The 22,380-nt window shown below is 61.8% G+C and overlaps 2 protein-coding genes across 2 annotated transcripts in view; both read right to left on the bottom strand.

The window, feature by feature from the left end:
- The window catches only part of NLRC5 (NLR family CARD domain containing 5), a 940,085-nt gene that overhangs the window by 265,157 nt on the left and 652,548 nt on the right, over positions 1 to 22,380 (bottom strand). The window lies entirely within an intron of this gene.
- MMP15 (matrix metallopeptidase 15) lies at positions 2,031 to 20,690 on the bottom strand. Its single transcript, XM_081108034.1, has 10 exons — positions 20,459 to 20,690; positions 10,353 to 10,501; positions 9,743 to 9,868; positions 8,088 to 8,395; positions 7,628 to 7,789; positions 6,587 to 6,840; positions 6,070 to 6,208; positions 5,363 to 5,513; positions 5,124 to 5,239; positions 2,031 to 3,846 (listed from the first exon to the last, which is right to left on the bottom strand). The coding sequence occupies exons 1-10, from the start codon at positions 20,615 to 20,617 to the stop codon at positions 3,410 to 3,412; spliced, it is 2,001 nt and encodes a 666-aa protein (XP_080964160.1). The 5' UTR covers positions 20,618 to 20,690; the 3' UTR covers positions 2,031 to 3,409.

The raw sequence follows: 22,380 nt of genomic DNA, 5'->3' as shown, positions 1-22,380 counted from the left end.
TCGCGAGAGCCGGAGGAGAATGGCCTCTGTGTGAGCCACAACAAAAAGGCCTTTCTGCCAAGTCGGAGGGGGAGGAAGCGGCCGGCTTGGCCCCTGCCCCAGCCTGAAAGGAGGCTCTGTTGGTGGCCCTGGGGTCTTCCCTGCCTAGAATGTGTGGGGCGGGAAGGCCAGGGTGGCTCAGCGGTTGAGCATCTCTGTCTCAGGGTGGGGAGGCATTGGGCTGCTGCGGAGTCGGTCCTGTAGGTTCTAATCCCAGCACAGCCACTTCCTGGCTGTGTGACCTTGGGCAAGTCACTTCACCTCTCTGAGCTCCATTGTTCTCAGGGGTTAATTGTAAGTGGGGGAGCATGCGCGTCGCCTGAGGCCGCCAAATGCCCGCACTGTCTCCAGCGATGCAGCCACCATCCTCTGTCCATCTTCCCAGCAGCGGCCGAGGCAGGTCGCCTTACCCCTCCCACTGAGGTTTAAGTTTGCAGCATCGGGGCTGAAGCCTCAGCTCCACGCTGTGCGAACGCAGAGGGAAATGGGCTGGAAGAAAACCCGCCGGCTGTCCGTACTGGCTGGGGGAGTTCATGGGACTCATCTTCTTCCCCTTCTCTTTATCTGTCGTGTCTTCCTTGTCTTACTCTGGAATTAGCAAAATCTAAAGGAACAAAAGATCTAAAGGAAGGGATGGATGGGGGCTGTGAGGGGCCCAAGGTGTTTAGGTTACAGCCGTGTTCATCAAAAAACCAGTTTAAAGATGCAGGCTCCCGTTTAATGCTGGGGCAGCCAGTGTCTGGGGGTGGGGTGGGGGGACTGGCTGGGGTGCTCCACCCGTCCCTCCCCAGAGACCTCCTTCACGCAGCCGGCTCCCGAGGGATGAGGAAGGGGCTCCAGAGATGAGCTGGCTGTCCCTTCGGCCACTGGGTTTCTTAAGATTTTACCGAAGAGCTTGGGGGTGTGAGTTTCCTGCCGGGGTGACCCCTCCGCCAAGTCCCAGTGAGAGGCCCTTCCCCCCCTCCCTGCGCCCCACACTGCCTCCCACCTGCCGGTGACCTCGGGCTTCCGGGTGACCCTGAGGTTCAGCAGAAGGCAGACCTGGGTGGGGGTCCTTTGGCTTCTGCCACAGAAAAGCTTATAAGATGGAGTCTGTCCTGGACCCCCAGGCCCTCCCCTCCCCGCCCCCCCCCTCCCCAAGGTCCCTGTGTGGGGGCGCACAGGGTTTCCAAACTTAGCCTGACGGGCCTTGGGGCTTCCTAGGGCCAGCATTTCCGACTCTCTTCAGCCAGTTTTCAATACAAAGAGAGGAAAGGGAGGGGTCAGGGGGGCTGGGGAGGGGCGTGCAGCTGTGGGGGAGGGTGGAGCCCCGAACAGGTTGAAGGACCCTGTTGGAGGAGTTGTGGGACCCACTGCAGCTGATCACTGCATTCCTGGGGGTGCAGGCCGGTGCCCAATAGGACGGCCCAGAAGACAGATGGGGCTGGTTATGGGGTGGGGGGTGGGGGGTCCAAGGCTGACCCAGACCTGAGGGCCGGCACTGCTTGTCCCCTGCCCTCCTGGGCGAGCCTTCTTGCTGCTTCAAAGATGCGAGGGCAGATCTGGGGTGACCCTCACCCTCCGACAGAGCACGAGGTGAGGGGAGTCCGCAGTGGCATCGTTTCCCAATCCTTCTTGACCAGGCTGGTCCTCAGGCTGCTCAGAGCCCAGCCTGGATGGGTGGCCGGGGCCTCCCACTCCTCCTGGGTGTGCAGGGCGTGGGACTCTGGGCTGCCTTTTCTCGCCAGGAATGAATGACACATCTTCCCCACCCCTTCCTGTCCCACCCCAGCCCCCTGCCCCAACCTCCTCCCAGCTACTGAGGGCAGCTGCCTCTCACTCTTACCCCAGCTCCTCCCTCCTGGGGCGCCTGGGAAGGAGACCCGCAGAGCTGGGAGCAAGGCCTGTTAGATGTGGGAGCAAGTCCCCACCCCACCCCCTCCCACCGGGGACCTGCAGCCCCTCCAGCTGCCAGCTCCGGCCCAAGGCCTCTTACAAAGGAGGCCACGCTCGCCGGCCATACGGTTTAATCAGTGCAGGTTATTTACAGAAAGACACATATGGGGGTGGACACGGACCCCCGTCCCCCCTTGGCTGGCTTTCCGTTCTCAGGATGGAGGGGGCGGAAGCTGCTGGACCCGCATTTGGGGGCCAGCCCATGAGAAGTCCCTCCCTGGGGGCCTCGGGGTTCTGGGGGGCAGAGCCGGCTATACAGTACCATTTCCCACAGCAGCCTCGCCTCTGCTCGGTTTGGGAAGGAAAAGAAGGGAGCAGCTCGCCCTCAGGGCTGAGCCGGGCAGCCTCCGGGCCCCAGTGGCTCCCGCTGGCCTCTCCCACCAGGGCGGGGGGGGGGCGGGGGGAGGACAGGGAGCTGCAGGGGAGAAACCCCCTCCAAGCCTGGTGCATGCTGGGCTGTGGGCACCCACACAGGTGGGCATGCTCTGCGACTCCAGCGCCCCAGCCTGGGCACCCATCAGCCCCCTCTCTCCCAGGAGAGCTGGCCAACTGGTTCCTGGAGCCTGAGACACCTGAGGATGGAGGTGTGGGCGAGAGAGGATGGGATTCGGCCCAGGGAAGGGGCCCAGGTGGGTCCTATAGCTCAGAGAAGAGAAGGCGGACTGGGGGCTGGAGGCCCAGACAGGGAGGCGAGGCTCCTGGCTGGAGGGGCCTTGGCAGACGCCCTTTGGTCCTTGGTAAGGCGGGCCCAGAACCCCGTCTCTAAACAGATAAGGAGGTATGGGCTGAAGGGGTACGTGGGAGCTGGGGGCTGCCGGCCCCTCCCTGGCCAGGGGCGGGTAGGGTTCTTAGGCACAAGGAGCTCAGGCTGCTGGGGTTGGTTGGGAAGGAACCAAACTCAACATGGACTCACAGTCAGGGTCACCTCCCCCTCCTGCCCCCCTGACTTGGGGTGGCCCTGGCAGCCTACACCCACTTAGCTGTTCCTAAGGCAGAGAAAGATGTAGGTGGGCGGAGGCCAGGGGAGCTCCCGGTCAGGTTCTGGGGCTCAGGCTGCGGGCAGAACCTCCCCAGCTCAGCCAGGCTCCCACCTGCGCCTTCTGACCCTCTCCTCTGCTGGCTGTGGCCTCGCCAAAGGTGGGTGGGGCCTAATTCCAGGTCTGGAGCTAAACTCCATTTAGAAAGCTCTACCCCCTGCCCTGAGGGACTGGCCCAGGCCAGGAAAGTAGAAACCAATGCTCAGTTAGTGTGCAAAAACCAAACAAAAAAAAAACCTGGGCATAAATAAACCATGGGGGCAGGGCTGGCAGGGATGTTGGAGGGCCTGGGGGGCCCCACCCAGGGGCTGAGGGAGCCACGGGAGGCTCTCGCCGGGTGCCCCAGGGGCAGTCTCAGAACCAGCCTGGCCCTAGCACCGTGAGGAGCAGGAGGCGGCTCAGACCCACTCCTGCAGGGAGCGCTTGCAGTACAGGAGCATGCGGGGCGCGCCCTTGCGCTGCATCTGCACCAGGGCGTACGTGAGGCCCAGGATGCACAGCAGCAGCAGCAGCGGGGGCACCAGCACCATCACCATGTTCACCGTCCGCGTCACCTCCTCCATCTGCACCACCACGCGGCTGCCCCCGTCCTCCTCCGGCCCGGCCCCGGCCTCGCGGCCCCCGTCACCCTCCTGGCCGTCCCCGCCGGCCCCTGGCTCTGCGCCCGCCTCGGGGTCGGGGTTGAAGGGCGGGCGGGCGACGTCGGGCCATCGGGGTCCCGGCTCTTCGCAGCCCATGAAGTCCCGCAGGATGGACTTGGGGTAGCCGGGCTCCATCCGCAGGCGGTCGTTGTCGAACTTCCAGTATCGGGTGCCCTTGTAGAAGTAGGTGTAGGCTGCGGGGCAAGCAGGCAGGGGTCAGAGGGGGGCCTGGCTTTAGACACCCTCCTTTCCGCGTGGCCGGTTTGGCTCAGTGGAGAGAACGTCAGTCTGTAGACCAAAGGGTCCTGGGTTCGATTCCGGTCAAGGGCACGTGCCTCAGTTGAGGGCTCAATCCCCGGCCCCAGGTTGGGTGCGTGTGGGAGGCAACCAATCGATGTGTCTCTCTCTCCCTTCCTTCCACTCTCTCTAAAAATCAATGGAAAAATATCCTCGGGTGAGGATTAATCACAACAAAAAACGCACAGAACAACTTCCTTTTACTTGCTTCCCTGAGCATTTTCAAATCTGCCTCTTCCCAATTACAGGTGCCCTTGACCCAAACCCTGCAGAGAGGGGGCAGGGTTTGGGTCAAGGTCACCTGTGCTTCCGGCGGGGCTGACACTGATGAGGGCAGTGCAGGGGGCAGGGTCCTGCAGCCTGCTGGGCAGGAGGCTCAGTCAGGGGACACTGTCCCCTGTCCGAGGTCTGGCTTCACCCCACACGAGACTGGCCAGCGTCTCGATCAAGGCCGCACAGCCCGCCTGCAGCGGACCTGGAGCAGAGCCCAGCACCGCCTTGGCCCGGCTCTCCGGCCTTGGGCATCTGGCCACGTCCCGTCAGCCCCAGGAAGGGCCAGAATCACGGGGTGAGTCTACACTCTGCTGAGCAGGGAGATGAGAGCGGCTGCAGAGTGCTGGCATCACATACAGAAGTAGGGTGATCCCCTGAGCAATGGCAAAGCCCGAAGGGAACCTAAGAACCAGGGCTACGGTCTTTTAAGCCCGCCAGAGACCACCCTGGAGAAACAAAGCCACAGCTCCCCGTCGCTTGGTTATAATGACAGAGATCTGGCTTCCATTTCCAGGGAGGAGAGTGTGTACCAGGGAGGACTCCCATCCCATGGCTCTGAGCCCAGCTCGAGGCTGCCTGGCGAGCAGGGCAGTTCTGAGTGCCAGTGCTGGACACGGGTGGGCCTGGGTGGGGCTCCTGACCCCACCACTTCCTCGCTGTGGGGTCTGGGGCCCTTTATTCAAGCTCCGTGGTTGAGTGTGTCCGTCTGTAAGCCGGAATGGTGAGGATGCAGGGAGGACCAGAGGGTCATGCGCCAGAAGCTCCCAGCAGCCCGGGGCCTGACACAACCCTGTCCCCCACACATGTCATCACAAGGTCTGATGGCCTTGGAAAGCCCCGCCCCCTGTGTGTGGGGGAGGGGATGGTGAGTGCGGCCACGGCAGGGTGCTGGCCTTGGTACCTGCATCGTTGCTCAGGAAGGCTCCTCTGGGGGAGACGGGGATCCCCTGCCAGACACTGATGGGCTTGGGGTAGCCGGGGTCTCCCCGTTGCGTCTCCTCATTGAAGCGCCAGTACCTGTGACCGAAAGCGCAGACTGTGGGCCCGCTGGGGCCTGGAGTCTGGTCCCCACTGGTCGGGGGTGCTCTCTGGGTGGGCCTGGGGGCAGGGGGGCGTTTCCCGGTTGGGGAGGGCACTCACCTGTCCTCCTGGAAGAAGAAGGTGTGCCCCGTGGGCTCCCACCAGATGGCTGTGTCGATGCGGTCGTAGGGGATGCCCAGGCCGTAGCTGGTCAGCGGCTGTGGGTAGCCGGGCTCCAGGTTCGCCTCTCGGAAGAGCCAGTAGCGGTCGCCTGTGGGAGGAGCGGGAGGTGGTGAGAACAGGGCTGGGGGCTGAAGAGGTGGGCAGGGCGGGGGCACAGGAAGGTTATTCTGGGCCCACAAATCCATTCACATCCACTGCCACACTCATCACACACACACACACACACTCACACACTCACTCACACGCACACCCTTGTACACAGGACAGGCACTGACACCCACGACAACACACAAGGCAACTCACCCTTGTGTCACACCCACTCTGCACTCATGGACAACTGTGACACACTCGTTTACACACACGCATGTGACCGCTCACACCTGAACACACACCACACACCCAGTCACACTACATCTAAGGGCCTGCGTTCCCATGTGAACATGCACCCCTGCCTGGCCTCTGGGTCTGGGGGCTGTTCCCTGGGGCACCCCAGCACACGGCCCAGGGCTCCCCACTTTTGGTTTGGGCCCAGCCCTGTTCTGGGGGAGCTGCTGCCTCACGGAAGCTCAGGGAGGGCCCTGGGACACAGTGGGCGCCATGCCCTTCGCTCTCCTCCTCCCCGCCCCACCCACCACCCAGCTCACCTTTGAAGAAGACAAAACGGCCGTCCTGGCGCTCGTAGGCAGCGCTGATGTCGCTGGGCAGACCTCGCCAGAAGTGCCCAATGGGCATCGGATAGTTGTCCAGGACGCGGTTGTGCCGGACCCGCCAGAACCAGCGGCCCTGGGGAGGGCGGGGGTGTGAGTGGGCAGAGCGTGTGCGCTGCCTCGACCTGGGAGAGGGACCACCTGGGGCCACCCCTGCCTGGACCAGGAAGGGTCCGGCACAGGCACTGAGGGCAACACCGGGGGAGCCCTCGGCGGAAGGGGCAGAAGGGGCAGTGGGTGGGGCAGACCCTGGGCCTGCTGTAGGACTCCAGAGAGACCCCTCATCCCCCGGCTGGGGCTCCGCAGTCTAGTCTCCTGGCTTCCGGGGCTGCTCAGTGAGGAAGTGGGGGTGCCAAGCAGCCAGGTGGGGCACGGCTCTGGGGGTGGGCGAGGCGGGGTGCTCGGGCTCTGAGTCTGGGCCAAGGGGCCGAGGGAGGCATGGGCAGGGTCAGACCTTGAACACGAACATCTCCCCACGCAGCATGGCCACCGTGTCAAAGTCCCCGTCACAGATGTTGGGGCCATACTGGTCAGGCCGCTCCGTGGCTCGGGGCTGGACTGGGGGGCCTGGCCTTGGGGGCCGCTCCGGCTTCCCGTCTGGGGGTGGAGGCTGGGGAGGTCTGGGGGGCCGCTGGTCTGGCCGGCCTGGCCGCCGGGGTGTCACCGTGGGGAGGGGCCGGGTGGGTTGCGGCCGGCCGTCTGGGGAGCCTGCAGAGTCCAGGGAGGGGGAACAAGAAGTGAGGAAGCTGCCCGGCCGGGGTGGCTCAGTGGTTGAGCATTGACCTATGAACCAGGAGGTCATGGTTCGATTCCCGGGCAGGGCACGTGCCTGGGTTGCGGGCTTGATCCCTAGGAGGGGGCGTGCAGGAGGCAGCCGATCAGTGATTCTCTCTTATCATTGATGTTTCTCTCTCCCGCTCCCTTCCTCTCTGAAATCAATAAAAATATATTAAAAAAAAAAAAAAAAAAAGAAGTGAGAAGGAGGCCCCAGAATCCAGGCTTGTCCTCCTCAGAACCCTGCGACCCCAGGCCCAGCCTGAAAAACCTGTGCCCCAGGTGAAGGGCCCACTGCTGGGGCCTGGGTGGGGCCTGGGTGGGGGGTGCCTCCTGCCTGAGGACACTGGGAAGTGATAAACCGACAATATTAGCAGAGAGTCCAGGGCAGGTTTGGGCTGGGAGCGACAGTGGGAGGAATGGGGTCCTGGAACCTCTGGTCAATAAGACTATCACTGAAGCTGGGAAGAGAGGGGGTCAGAGATGGAACCACCCCCCTCCCCCACCCCCCGCAGGCTCCAGCAGGAGCCACTGTTGGGCTCTGGGTATAGGTTCTGGGTTTGATTTCTACCACCGTCTGAGTGATATGGACAAGTCACTAATCCTCTCTGGGCCTCAGTTTCTCGTCTATAAAATGGGACAGCAGTGGCACCTGTGCCTGGTGGGGCTGGGTTGAGGGTAGGCGTGCAGAGTCCACCAGCGTGTCCCTGCGCTCGCTCACCGTAGAGCTGCTGGATGCCCCGGAGGTCGTCCTCGGGCAGCTGGAAGTTGTCGATGTCCATCCACTGGTAGAACGGCGCCATGATGGCGGTGGGGTTGCTGGAGTGCTCCAGCCCCAGCGCGTGGCCCAGCTCGTGCACTGCCACCAGGAAGAGGCTGTTCCCTGAGGTGGGACGGCAGCACGGTCAGCTCTGGCCTGGCCCAGGACCTGGCCCCCGGACTGTGGGCTGAGGCTGCCAGGGAGCCTGTCCTTGTTTCACTCTTAGAAGAGGCTGAGCTGCTCTGACTTCTGGGCCTCCAACTTCCCCATCTGAGCAATGGGTACAATGATCCCTTTTCTTCCCTCCCACCCTTTGAAGATGGTAGGACAACAGCTTAAGACCAAATGTCAATGCTCTCCCCTCCCAACCCTGCGTTCCCAGCTCCGCCTCCCTTGCCCTCGCCTGGCCAGCTGTTCTCACCATGCATGTCGGTGCTGGAGAAGGTCCAGGGCTCATCTGCATCGAAATGGGTGTCCCCACCCAGACCAGGGCCCGGGAAGTAGGCGTGGGCCAGAAAGCCGCCTGTGCCATCAAAGGGTGAGCTGTCGCCATGGAAGCCGGAGGCAAAGAGGACCATGATGTCAGCCTCCTTCTGTCTCCGCAGCCTGATGTCCTGGTAGGGCACCTCCTGGAAGACCAGGGGCGTGGCCTGCTCCCACACGCGGAAGGCCCTGCGCACCGCCTCCAGCGAGTGGTACCAGCCCAGCTTCTCCGTGTAGTTCTGGATGCTGCAGGTGGGCGGGGAGACAGGCCCGTGAACCCAGGGCCCGGGGCTCCTGCTCACTGCTGGCACCCACTGGGTTGGAGGCCAGGACACATGCTCTCAAGGTACGTGCATAAGATCTGAGCTGGGCCCCGGCCGGTGTGGCTCAGTTGGTTGAGCATTGTCCCATGCACTGCAAGGTTGCTGGTTTGACTCCTGGTCAGGGCACATGCCCGAGTTGTGGGTTTGACGCTTGGTCAGTGTATGTGTGGGAGGTAACCGATCGATGTTTCTCTCTCCCTCTCCAAAAAAAAGAGAAAAGATCTGAACCGATTTAACAACAATGCCTGAAATTTCAACCATTAGTTTGCTTGGAGGTGAACTTGAAAAAGAGGCGTGTCAAAACCAGGAATTCATTAGGATATTCCCACATAAGGCTGCATGGTGCCAAATATGCCTATTTTCTGGAAGAAAACGTTAAGTAAATGAATGTACGGGGGATATGTAGCTGAAAGAACCAGAAAGAGCAACGCGAATGCCTGAGGTTTGGGGCTATGGGTTCTGAAGGTTGGGTTCCAGGTCAGGCTGACCTGGGTTCAAGGCCAGTTTCTGTGTGACTTTGGGCAAGTGAGTCATCTCTCTGAACTTGAGTTTTCTCGTCTGTAAAAGGGGTAGAGGTTAGTGCTTTCATCGTGGTGTCCCCGGGAAGGTGGAATGAACGAACTCGTTAAATCAGAGGAAGTGTCTGCTGGACCGTGAATTCTCTGGGGGCCCGGGGTCTCAGCGGCCGTGGGAGCTCCTCCTCCTCGGGCGACGGAGCCCGGTGGGGCCGTGGCTGGACCGACACAGGAAGAGGGGCCCTTGGGGACCGCCACAAGGCGGTTCTTGCCCGAGGACTCACCACAAAGGAGGAGGGTGCCTGAGGGTTTGGCAGGTGACTTGCTGCCCGCCCGCCCGCCCCGCAGACGCCTGGATTCCGGCCCCCTCCCCTCCCCCACCCTCAGGTGCCTGACACCCCATCCCCGCACTGTGGAGGCCCTCAGTGGGTGCCGGTGCGGTGAGGCCCAGCCAGGCAGCTGGTGGGGGGAAGGGGAGGGGGAGGGGAGGCCGGGGGAGGGAAGGAGGAGAGAGCGGAAGCCGCTCCAAGGGTCCCGACCTTCTCAGGAGGAAGACAGCCTGGGGTGTGCAGCCGTGGTCAGCATGGGAGCCAGAGTGGGTTTGGACTGTCTATACTGGGCCCCCTGGGGGCGGGGGGGGGGCTGCTGAGAAAGGAAACCTTCCGGGCAAGTCCACTGGGAAGCCTGAAGCCTCAGACCAGGTGATGGGGAAATGCCCTGGCAGGGACGCCACCCTGGGAAGCTGGGGTCCCTACCTGAAGGTCAGGTGGGGGTTGTTCCACTTCCTGCCGGTGAGGGCGTAGCGCTTCCGCCGCCGCAGATTGGCTTTCACATGCACCCCGAACTGATCCGGCACGCCACAGCGGGGCCGCTTCATCCACCTGGCTCGCGGGCGGGGAGGGGTGAGCACGCGGCCTCCTCCAGGCAGCCCCCCGCCTTCCACCCTCCCACCTCTGGCCTTCAGCGCCTTCCACCCTCCCACCTCTGGCCTTCAGCTGCCGCTTAGGGTGTGGTGGGAGACCAGCTAAGCTCTGTCCCATTCAGAGCAAAGCCGAACGATGCTGTCCCATCCCAGGCATGTATGCCACCGAGTCCCTCCACTCCTATCAGTGATGGCAGACATCACTCATCTATCCTGTGCTCCTTGCGGCCAAGCTGGGATTCGGCCTCAGGAGCTTTCTCAACACAAGGCTTCAGGCAGCCCCTCCATACCAATCAGAGCTGGCACAGAGGATCAAACTATTTGTCGTCTCGTACGGAGACCACGCTTTTCTGGTAACTCCGTGTGCCAAGACCTCCCGAGAGCAGGCCCGGAGGAGGGCGGGGGCCAGGGGCGTCTGGGAAGGGCCCGACAGAGGGACTCACGTCTTGGTCTCCTCGTCCAGCACGCCGGTAACAGGGATCCCGTAGAAGCGCTGCATTTCGGAGAGGGCGGAGGCCAGGATCTGGGCCGAGCGCATGGTGGACATGTGGCGGCTGGGCTGAGGCAGGTAGCCGTAGAGTCGCAGCCAGTTCTGCAAAGGAGAGACCACGGTGGTCAGCATGGCTGGCTCTGGAGACACAGCCAGCATCAGAGCCGCCCACCACCATCGCCCAGAGCCGCCACCACCTCCCCGCTTTCACCTCCTGCGCTGGTTTTTATCATCTCTTAAAAAAATGATTTTATTGAATTTGAGACAAGAAGGTAGAGGGAGAGAGAGAGAGAGAGAGAGAGAAACATTGACTGGCACAGGACCGAACCTGAAACCTGGACATGTGCTCTGCCTGGGAATCAAACTGGCAATCTTTTGGGCATGGGACGACACTCAACCGACCAGGGCCCTTGGGTCTATTTTCACACGAGCGCCCAATCAAAAGCCCTTTACAAGTCAGGTCTGGTCTCCAAAGACTTCTCATCTTAGAGAAAAAGCCAATTTTTACAGAAGCTACCAGGCCCTCGCAACCTGACCCCACCTCAGCTCTCAGCCCTCACTCCTACCATCCACCCAGCCAGGCACCCTCCTGCCTCAGGCCCTTTGCACGTGCTGCGGTCTCCCAGATGTCTGCACGACTCCCACCCCGTGTGCTTCAGGTCTCCGCTTCAGCCTCACCTGACTGGAGGGTGTTCTCTGACAACACTAAAAAAAAAACCCCATCTGCTGTACCCTGCACCCCCTCTCCTCCTTTCTTGCACTTGTCACCATCTGACACACCGCATATGTCACTTAGGTGTTTACCACTTGTCTCCGCCACTAGGATGACAGGAGGACGGGATCCCTGATGAGCCTGGCCGAGCTGTAGTGAGAAAGGGGACTCTGGCCTGCCCACCTCATGGCCCCATGGCCACGAGTGCACGATGACCACCGTAGAAGGCTGGGGCACAGAGGCCAGGGACTTCTGTGGGCCTTGGCCACATGGAAAGGGGTCCTTTGCACCTTTCCTGGGCCACCCTGGGTCTCTGGGTGCACCCCCAGGTGTACAGGACCTGAAGGCCTGCTGTGCACCCATAAGGCAGGATGATGACCGAACATGGTGGCTGCTCTGGGCTGACAGCCAGGTGTCAGCTGGCCGGGGCCACGCCCCCATCTGTCTGCCACCAGTGTCACAGCCAGCTAGCTCCTCGGGGACTTGCTCCCTCAGTGCCACCCTCAGCCCAGCCCCGGTATCCGGCCACACCCCAGGCTCAGCAGCACCCAGACTGCCGCTGGAGGGAGCGCTGCTGGGCCCAGGAGGGCAGCGCAGAGACACGGAAAGAACCACCAGGCTTCTCAGGCCCAGGAAACAGCCACAGAACCAGGAGGCAGAGCCGGGGGCAGATGAGAAACAGCCATGGCTCTGGGGACAGACAGGGCTGGGAACATAGCCAGCCAAGCCTCGCTGAGGGGTGGCTCTGTTATCCGAGGACTTGCCTCACATCTTGGGTTTCTGTGAGGACTAAGTGGGGACACTAGCGCTTGCACTGTTGGGCAGGGGAACGTGCTCAATAAACGTGCCATTAATGACAGAGGCCGGGGGCTGTCTGGCTGTCCCTGGAGGGGCAGGTTTTTGCTTCTACCGACAGGGCTGAAGGTTCCAGGCTCCAGCAGGGCCTGAGGGCTGTGCATCTCAGGTGAGGGCCGGGCAGCTGGAGGAGGTGGGTGGCCTCCCCTGCCAGCCCAGCCCAGCCCAGCCCAGCCCAGCGGTGTGGCCCAGGGCACTTCCCTCCGCTCCACCAGACATAAGCACAGTCTGGGCACCTTCCCTCATCTCCTGCTCTTTCCAATCACAGGAAACTGCTCCCAAAGTTCCTGGGTGTGTGTCTAAGGGGGGACACCCGCCACCCTTAATGGACGATTTTCCCGAAGAAGCGTGGAGAGATCTAGAAGGTCAGGTCATGATGCTCAGCTCCACAGGGAAAGGATCAGCTGGAGGTGGGGCTGCTGCCTACAGCGAGGGCACCTGACATCACTTATTTGCATAAGGTAAAAATATCTCCGGGAGCTCAATCACAGGCACCCCGGGCTGATTAGCAGTGTCTGCGGGAGTGACAGGAGGGCAGGGAGGGGGAGGCTCAGGCTGGAGCCCTGGGCTGGGGGAGGGGAGCGAGTTGGGCCTGTCTGCAGGGAGGAGCTCAGAGCCCAGCAGAGGGGATGGGATGGGGGAGGCCTTTTAAAAAATATATATATTTTCATTGAGTTCAGAGAGGAAGGGAGAGGAAGAGAGAGCCAGAAACATCAATGATGAGAGAGAACCAAAGCACGCCCCCCACTGGGAATCAAACCATGACCTTCTGGGTCATAGGTCGACGTTCAACCACTGAGCCACACCGGCAGGGCACCTAGTCTCACAGGTGGAGGGCCAAGCGGGTGGAACTTGGTTTCTCAGCTGGGGACACTGAGGCTTGGGGAGGTCAGCAAGCAGCAGAACAGAGGGACCTCCACCACGAGGGTCATTCAGTGGGAGGCAGGGAAGGTTCTAAAGCGAACTCTGGAGCCATGAGGCCCCTCCTACCTGCAGCCCATCCCAAAGACCCCGCCCACCCTGGCTCCTTCAGCCATTTCTTTCTTGAGCTCCACATGTGTGCACAGATGCTTCAGGTGAGTGGCGGGTCCAGGCAAGGAGGTGTGGGGCCATCAGGTGTCTGAGAGGGGATCCCTGGCCCCCTGCCCCTAGGAGAAGCCATACATGCAGCAGGCCAGGGCTGAGACTGCTGTGGGCTGGCCATCCGGTCAATGCTCACAAGAACCCCATTCCCGTTATACAAACGGTGAGTGAGGTTCAGAGAGGGTGCGTGGCCCACCCAGGGTCGCACAGCTGATCTGGCTAGAGCTCGAGCCCACAAGCAGAACGACTGGACCAGGCTGCTTGCGAAGCAGCACCAGCCCCGCTTGGCCGGAGGCTGGGGACACCGGGCACCAGGCTCCGGCCCTTCCCAGGAACAGTGCCCCGCACAGCCCTGGGGCACAGCCCTGGGGGAGGGCGTCTGATCCTCCCCACGCTCCCCAGCTCGGGCTGGGTCTGGGCACTGGGCCATGTCAGCTGGGCTGCCCCCCCGGGGCTGCAGAGACAATGCCAAGGCAGGCCTGCAGGGAGGGTGTGTCTGGGAAGGAGCTTCCAGATCGATCAATACTGTGCATTAAGCACAGCCGTGGGGGCAGGGGGCGAGGGCTGCGGCTGTCACCACAGCCAGGTCCTCCCACCGGCCTTATCAGAACCTGTGCGATAAGGTCAGTCCGCAGGGCTCTGCTTTGCTTCTGTCACCCATGGCTCTCCGTGGCGTGTCACCCTGGCGGGGCTGCCCAGACAGGCACAAAGGCATCTCGTTGGCCCTTCAGGGCGCTCGTCCTTGCTGTGCTCCTCCCCACCTCTTGTCGCAGTCTGAGGGCTCTTGGGAGCCAGCCAAGGCCATGCCAGGCACAGAGCGGGATGATGAGCCTGGGGGAGTCACAGACGCTGCAGAGGCAGGGCATGCACCCCGGCCCGCTGGGCCCAAACCTGCGCGGGGGTCTGAGCCAGGCCTAGGCTCCCCCAGGCTCAGGCTGGAAGGGACCTCAAAGCCATCAAATCCAACTACTTCACGGAAACCTCCATGGGCCACCACTGGGCCAGGGTCCCATCAGGCCTGTTCCCCTGAAAAGATGGGAGGCTCGCTGCCACCAAGGTGGCCCGTTCCATCTTCAGGCAGCCTTGATGGTTAGCCCTTCCTCAGGCAGAGCAGAAACCTGCCCGTGCCATCTGCCCCTTGGTCCGGACTGCTTCGGCCGCACAGGAGTGACAGCACAGGTGACCTACCCAGCCCCAAGGCCGCTGAGGAAAGGGGGCGCCGGCCAGGCCACCCCGTCCTCGGCAGGTGATTTACTACCTTCAGAAGCAGCACGGTCCATATTCGAGCAATTCTAGAACTGCCCTTCGAGAAGGGAAAGCTGCGGGTGGGGGAAGGGGCTCTGGGGAGGGGGGCGCAGGGCTGTGAGCCAGAGAAGCAGGAAAGAGGCTGGCAGCCTGTGTTCCTGCCCCTTCCTTACCTTGTGGCCTCCCAGCCTGCGGGGCTTTCCTTAACCCAGAGCAAGAAGCAGCAGGGTCCTCTGGCCAGTGGGGGGGCAGGGTGGGGTGAAAGGCCTGTTTGCTATGGTTTCGGTTGGCGGCGGGGCCAGGCCTGGGCCTCACCTGGAAACCCTCACAGGTGTTCATCTCCTAGATGGCGATGTCCACAGGGCAGAGCCTGGGTGGCCGGACTGGAGAGGGGGAGGGCTCCAGGTTCAGCCATCCCACCTCCACCATCTCCTTCCCACCCGGCTGGGGCCCAGCAGGACAGAACCAAATGTGTGGAAGGTGCTCAAAAAAGCACGGGAGCCTGCTGGGCCCAGGTGAGGCCACTGCGCACGGCGGTTGGTCAGCATTTTACACGTTAACGCGCGGCCTCTCCCCACTGACTCCACCCAGGAGATGCGCTCACTAGTCTCATTCTGGCGATAGGGAAACTGAGGCTCAGATGGGTTCAGCGACTTGCTCGGTAGCCAATGCCGTTTGCTCCTCACTGTCACTGCCCTGCCACCATTCTGCAAGCACTTCCTATGTGCCAGGGGCCATGCCCACAAGTGTTGGACAGGAAGCTGGGCTCTCACCCTCGAGGGTGCAGTCGCTCCTGGGAGAAGGACAGGGTGGTGTCCGGAGCCAAGGACCAGCTTGGAGAGCTGATCTGGACTCTGGCCTCCAGGCGCCATGGCTCCGGTAGCTCAGCCATCACATGGCAATGGGATGGGGGCGTCCACCAAGGCTGGCTCATGGCTGGGACCCAGGCCCTCACCTGTCAGTCCAGATGCTGGAGGTTGAATGTCTTGTTTCCTGCTGTCCCCCCATGGGGAATGGGGTCGGCCCGAGGCATCCCTCCTTGTCTCTCCGATTCATGTCCCTCTCAAACTCTCTGTTGTTCTTGCTCCGGGCTGCAAATTCTGTGCTCCCTCCCGCAAAGGGCCCAGGCATCCTGGAACCAGGTCTTTCTGGGGCTCATCTTGCCAGATGGCACCTACTGTGTGCCACAGGCCTAGAGTGTTCAGCCACCTTCGGGGTCCCAGGTCCTCACATTCATTATGGAGTCTTCCCAGGACCCTTTTGGTGATGGAGAAGGCTCCAAACCGGGAGCCCCTGACCCCTCTCTGCTTCTGTGACTCGGAGAACACAGCTCCAGGCCCAAGTGAGCCACATAGATCTTGGGATGATATTGAAGATGCCAACTATCCTAGTCGACTTGACTTGGGCTGCTATAACAAAAATATCATAACAACAGACATTTATTTCTCAGTTCTGGAGACTAAAGTCCACACTCAGGATCCATGCAGGACCTCTTCCTGGTTACAAACTTCCTGGTTGCTCACTGTTCTCACATGGTGGGCGGGGCAAGGAGCTTTCTGGGGCCAGCTTTTATATGAGCACTGATCTCATTCATGCTGGCTCTCTATTCATCACCTCACCCCCTCCCAAAGGCCCTAATATCATCACCTTGGGAGTTAGATTTTAGCATATGAATTTGGGGGGTGGGCGGGCATTGGTGACACATTCAGTCTATAGCACCAACTTTAATGTCCGCTGACCACAGCTGGCCTCACAGAAGTCCAGCTCCCAGCTGGGCAGAGGTAACGATGGCAGGGCACATCTGGAGCAGCAACAAAAGGGGAATGGAGGGGGCAGCCAGAACCCAGCACTTAGCAGGGAGGGGCTTTTCCATTCTGGCCAGCATTGCCTTTCTGAGTTGGCATCAGAGAACTTGGGCAGTGGGTGCTGGGGTTCAGAGGAAGGCTTCTTGGGGGGGGGGGGGCATGTTTCTATCTATGTCATTTCTGGGTGTGTTTCTATGTCATTTCCTCTCCGCCCTTCTTGGGTGGAGCAAGGTGAGGTGTTTGTCCAAAGGTTGGAATGTGCAGGTCGGACGGATGCATTGTTCAAACAAGGAGGGCACCCTTCAAGGAGGCAGCTGACTGAGGGGACCCCAAAGCAGCCCCAAAGCAGGGACCTGGCAAAGGGCTGGGCATGAGGGGCACGGCCCAATCGGATCCTGGGCCCCTGGCGGCATCCATCAACCCAGTTCTCTGGGGGTTTGCAGATACACCATGGAGGGATGGTTTGTTGGTAGAGAGAGAACAGACTGAAAAGAAGGGATGGGTGGGAGAAGAGAAGGGTTGCCAATGATAAGGCTCACTTTCCTCAAGGGCCGGCCCAGGCCCCTGGAGTTTCTGCTCCGTATTTAAGAAGGGGGGTTAATCAGAGTGTAGGAGGGGGTGGCTAGCATGGAAGTGCCCGCAGAGATGGGAGCACAGGACACCTGGGGCTATGGCTCCCCAGTCGGATCTGAAGGTCAAAACCAGAATTCAAGCTGACCCCCCACCCTTCCTTTTGCTCGTTCTGCTCAGCAGCCAGGTAGGGACAAGAAAGGTACACAGGAAGGAGTCTGTCCAGGGAAGATGAGTGTGCCCATGCTTTCGTGGCAGCTGCATCATACCTGTGACCTCTGGCAGCCTGAGTCACCTGTAGGGGGCTGGCTGAGGGCCTGAGATTATACCTGGGGAGGAGGGGGCCAGTGGGAAGAGACCATAGCTTCTCTGGTGAAACCAATGGCATTTACTAGTAAGCAGGCCAGGTGCCATAGCCAGCAAGAGTGGGACGGATCTGAAAGGGGGCCTGGACTCTAGGGGTGAGGGTAGGGGGCTGGGGGAGAGGCCGGGAGCTACAGCTGCTACCTCAGTCAGGTGAGGCCTGCATGTAGGCAGGGGGGTCGGGCTCCAGCCCAGAACAGCTGGAGACTGGCACCTGACATCCAAGGGAGAGAGTGGGACAGGGTAGAGTAACTCAGCGGTGGCTTCTTCAAGAAAGACAGCCTTGCCCGGCTGGTGTGGCTCAGTGGTTAAGCACTGACCTATGAACCAGGAGGTCACAGTTTGATTCCCGGTCAAAGCACATGCCCAGGTTGTGGGCTCAATCCCCAGTGTGGGGCGTGCAGGAGGCAGTGGTCAATGATTCCCTCTCATCACTGATGTTTCTATCTCTCTCTCCCTTCCTCTCTGAAATCAATAAAAATATATTTAAAAAGAAAAAAAAGAAAGACAGCCTTCTCCAGGCAGGGGCTTGGCAGGTTGCAGGTGCCTGCCAGCTCCTAGCACATGCCAGACTCCTGGTTCCTCCGTCTAGTGAAACTCCTGTGGTTTCTGCCTGGGAGGGGGAGGGGCTGGCCTTGGCTCAGTTACCAGGATGCTCAGAGAAGGCGCCAGCCATGACCCGACCTGAAGCCTGGAGTTTTGGGGTTCTGGGGCGAGGACCAGAGCCCTTCCCTAGGGGAGGGAGGCTTTGGACACAGGGTGCAGGCCAGGCCCAGGAGTCTCAGAGGCTGGTCTCGGAGAGCGTGGACAATTGTTCCCAAGCCTCCTGGCAAATGCGCTGGCTGCTGAAGCCATTCAACTCTTTGGGCCTAGATCTGGCCAAACTTGGTGCAACTCCAAGGAACAGTCTGTACCCCAAAGCCAATCCCAGGAGCAGGGACAAGCCCCCTGTCTCTAGCCCTCCATCTACCTCGGTTTCCACGTTGGGCCCCCTAAACCTTCCAGTCTCTTTTAGCAACAGCCAACCCATAATTCTCCCCCAGAGAGAGGTTGCAGGTCACTCTCAGAATCTCTAGCTCCGTGGTCGGCAAACTGCAGCTCGCGAGCCACATGCGGCTCTTTGGCCCCTTGAGTGTGGCTCTTCCACAAAATACCACGTGCGGGTGCGCACGTACAGTGCGATTAAAACTTCATGGCCCATGCACAGAAGTCGGTATTTTGTGGAAGAGCCACACTCAAGGGGCCAAAGAGCCGCATGTGCCTTGCGAGCCGCAGTTTGCCGACCACTGCTCTAGCTAATGCCACCAAAGGCTGAGGGCCATGGTCTGTGACCCCTGTCTGGCCCTGGGAGAGGAGGGGGTGATAGAGGAGCAGAAGCAAAGGAAGGAGAGAAGGAAGTCCTGCAGACCACAGGTCCCAGGACCTATCGCCTGGCCATCTAAGATAACACTTCATCATGCATGGCCACCAAATTCCCACGTGGTCCGTAATCGCTTCCTGTGCCGCCATGCCATTGCTAAGTGCAGCGGTTCTCAACCCGTGGGTTGCGACCCCTTTGGGGGTCGAATGACCCTTTCACAGGGGTCGCCTAAGACCATCGGAGAACACATATATCATTACATATTGTTTTTGTGATTAATTACTATGCTTTAACTATGTTCAATTTGTAACAATGAAATTGGGGGTCACCACAACGTGAGGAACTGTATTAAAGGGTCGCAGCATTAGGAAGGTTGAGAACCACTGCCTTAGTGGATTAAAAGCGGCTCCAGGGCGGGTCTGTGACTGGCCATCCTTTAGCTCTCCCCTCCAGAGAGTGGCAGGTGGGTCCAGACACTTCACTGGGTACCTGGCTCACAGGCTGAGGGGCAAGCCCCACCCGCAGAAGCCCCCTGAGTGCCTGCCCCTATGAATAAGGGGGGATGGCAGCTGGACCGGGCATGGGCTGGGCTCCCACTCCACCTCCTGCCAGCACCCGGCTCCCTGCAGCTTTCCCTGGCCAGGCGAGGAGCAAGGGAAGAGCAGGTGGGGAACTGGCGGAGCGGTGTAACTTGAGCCGGGAGGAATTCCCTGCCCTTCCTCCAAGCTTTTATTAAAGTCGGGCGGGGAGAGGCAGACTTCCATCGGAAAATCTCCCAGGCAGCAGGGAGATGTGGGGAAGCCGCTGGGGGCTGGGAGAACCGGCGCTCAGCGCGGCAGCGGGAGGCTTCAGGCCGGCTCAAGGGCACCGAGGCCGGAGCCTACCCGGCGAGCGCAGCGGCGGTCTTCCCCTGCCATCCGTCCACTCTCCCTTCCTAGTCCCCGCAGGGAACCGGATCTTAGAAGTCGGGCCCTGGCCGGTTTGGCTCAGTAGATGGAGCGTCGGCCTGCGAACTGAAAGGTCCCAGGTTCGATTCCCGTCAAGGGCACATGCCCGGGTTGTGGGCTCGATCCCCAGTGGGGGACTTGCAGGAGGCAGCCGATCCATGATTCTCTCTTATGGATGTTTCTATCTCTCCCTCCCTCTTTGAAATCAATTATATATATATATATATATGTCGGGAAAGAGTGGACCCCACTTTTAATTTGGGGCAATGGAGCTGGTGCCCTCACTATCCTGCCCCGAAGGATGGCTCTGGGCGACTCCATGGAGCCGCTGGCACTTAGACCCAGCTCTTCCCCGGGAGGCCGCACCTGATCACCCACCGGACCGACCCAGAGTGGGGGGCCCCGTCAGACGTCAGACGGGCTTGGGGTGAAAAGATGTGCGGAGCCCGTCCTCTGCGCAAAGGAGCCTCGGGCGCGGAAACTCCGGTGGCTCGGAAGCGCCGGGGAGCCTGGGTTTCTCTCTCGGACTCAACCTGGCCGTGGCGCGGCTTCGGTCCAAGAGCCCAAGAAAGTCGCCAAAGCGCCCCTTCCACCCGAGTCTGCGGCCTCGGAGGTTCGCAGCCCCTTCCTCATCCCGGCCCCCGCGAGTGCCTCAGTGTCCCCCAGACCAGATGCTTTCTAGGCGGGGACGCGGGGGCGCCGCCTGCTCAGCCCGTGCTCCCCCAGGGCAGCCCCCACCCCACTCGCAAAAAACGTCACGGCGCCCGCAGGGCTCTCGAGGAATCGGCCGCCGGGAGGGAGGGAGGAAGGAGGCGAGCAAGGGCTGGGGGCGTCAGAAGCGGCTCCCGGACCGGGGCTGGGGCGGAGCAGCGCCCAGGGCAGGGGAGTGGTAGGGAGGGGAGGCAAGCCCTACGCCCCCAGGGTTTGGGAAGAGGGGCACTGCACCGGGAGAGCTGGGGAGGGCCAGCGTGCCTGGCCCCTTTCTGCGACCCCCCCATCCCTAGGGACTGGGGGGCTCGTCTCCTCGCTTCTACCTCCCGGCCGCAGCCTGCGGGCGTGGCTCCTTCCCTGCCCCCCAAGTCTCCCAGCCCCCGGCGAAGTGCGGGCGGGGGTCCTTACCTCGGCATTGACTTCTGCGTCCTCCGCTGCGCCGGGGCCCAGGCAGCCCAGAGCCATCAGGAGCAGCGGCAGCAGTCGCGGCCGCGCCGCCGCCTCCCGGCCGCCAGGGAGGCTGCCCGCCCAGGACGGCCGTCCGGGCGCGCTCCGTTCGCTGCCCATGCTCGGCGCGGCCAGCCCGGCCGGGAGCGCCGCACGCGGGGCTCGCCCGCTCCGTGTCCCTTCACGCGGCTCGGAAACTTGCGACGCTCCCTGGCTCCCCGCCCGGCGGGCGCGCGGCAGGCGGACTCCCGGTCCCGGTCCCCGCCGAAGCCGCAGAGGTCCCCTCGGCAAATTCCCACGCCCGCGGAGAAGCGGGCAGGGCAGATCCGGGCACGCGGAGCCGGCCCACGGGGGAGAGGGCCGGCCAGAGCCGCCAGCCGCCGGGTCCCGCAGCCTGGGCGCCCGGGGCCCGGCTCCCGAGAGCAATTGCAACTCCCGAGCCTTTGTCTGGCTCAGCGCTCCGGCCGCCCGGTCCTGCGGCGCCCCCTGCGCGCCCAGCTCTCTCTGTCCATGCCCGGGGCCGGGCGCTGCCCAGAGCGCGCGCCTCCCGCCCGGGGACCCTGCTCGCCCCGCGCCCGATCGGGCCCGGGTCCCCGCGCAGTCCCGGGAGGAGGCGCAGGGAGCCGGTCAGAGCGATGAGCCAGCCAGGGAGCCGGAGCCCGACGTCCCCGGCGAGTTCGGCGCAGCTGGGGCGCTCCCAGCCCTCCTCCCCGCGCGCGGTCGCCGCGGCTCTTAAAGGGCCAGTGCTCTGTCTGCGCGCGGCCGCGGGCGGGGGCGGGGGGCGGGGGCCGGGGGCGGTGTCTTCGGCGGAAGCTTCTTGGTAGCAGGTGCCGGCGGTGGGGCCGGACAGGCGGTCCTTTCACCCCTTCCAGGCGGCGGGAATCCTCCCCAGCCCACCTCCTTCACTCCGATCCCTGCCTTTGGAAAGTGGGGTGGATCCCTAAAGTGACCTCCCGCCGAGCGGGTAAGGAGAAACGAAGACTCCCACTGCTCCCACCCGGGGGGTGGGTGGGGCTACTGAGGCCACGGGTGGGCAGGAAGGAGGGCTGGGAGGAAGGACCCAGTATCCTGTTTTAGGCTGAAGCAGCAGCAGCAGCAACAAAAGATAAACAAAATCTAGGGATTTGTTGTTTTCTCAAAACCCCTCAAGTCTTTGCCTCTCCCAGTGACTTTTCTTAATTGCAAAGGGAGGGGTTGGGTATGTTGCGTGTGCCTGCAGGGAGGCCACGCACGCGTTTAGGAGGGGCAGGTAGCGACCTGCCTTCCCTCTGACCTGGGGCACGTGGGCACGTGGCTTCACTTTCCTGAGCCTCCGTGTCCTTCCCTGGGACGTGGGCCGAGGGTTACGTGTGCTTCCGGTCTCGGGCCTGGCACACCTCAGGTTCCCAAGTGGAGGACACTGTTGTGCCAGTGAAATGTGCCAGCTGGGCCTGACAAGGTGCTGGGCTGGGGGGCAAATCTTCCCGCCGCAGAGTGGAGCTTGCAGTGCGAGATTAAACCCTGCCCTCCATGTGGACCTCAAAAATCAAAAGCCTTGAGGTCCCTAGTCCAGAGTCTGAAGAGGCTGTGTGCCCACGGCAAGCACAGCCCTGGCCCAACACATCGGTGTCAGGGGTTGGATGTGAAGGCGCCCCGCAGGGCAGGAGGGCTGAGACCTTCCTTCCCCTCTGCCACCTCCCAGCCCGGAAATGGGAGCTTTCCTCACCACAGGAGCTTTCTCTTGAACTCTCCGCCCCCCACCCCCACAAGCCTCACCTCCCGGAAATGGGCAGAGATCTGGCAGAGTTTGATAAATTGGCTTGTTCACCCACCTGCCAGGTGGGAAAAAAGAGCACCATTAAAGAGAACAGACTGAAGTTAAAGCGGCAAAGATAGAATTTAAA

Source organism: Myotis nattereri, assembly GCF_964212035.1.
Source record: "Myotis nattereri genome assembly, chromosome: 15".
In the NCBI taxonomy this organism is placed as follows: Eukaryota; Metazoa; Chordata; class Mammalia; order Chiroptera; family Vespertilionidae; genus Myotis; species Myotis nattereri.
This window is presented reverse-complemented; position numbering and strand designations above follow the sequence as displayed.

Bases quoted from the DNA above. Each gene is read 5' to 3' on its own strand.
- MMP15 (XM_081108034.1), bottom strand. From the start codon at position 20,617: ATGGGCAGCGAACGGAGCGCGCCCGGACGGCCGTCCTGGGCGGGCAGC. The intron at 9,869-10,352 runs GTGAGTCCCTCT...CCCGCGAGCCAG, and splicing joins CTGGACGAGGAGACCAAGAC to GTGGATGAAGCGGCCCCGCT. The intron at 7,790-8,087 runs GTGAGAACAGCT...GTCCCACCTCAG, and splicing joins CTCCAGCACCGACATGCATG to GGAACAGCCTCTTCCTGGTG.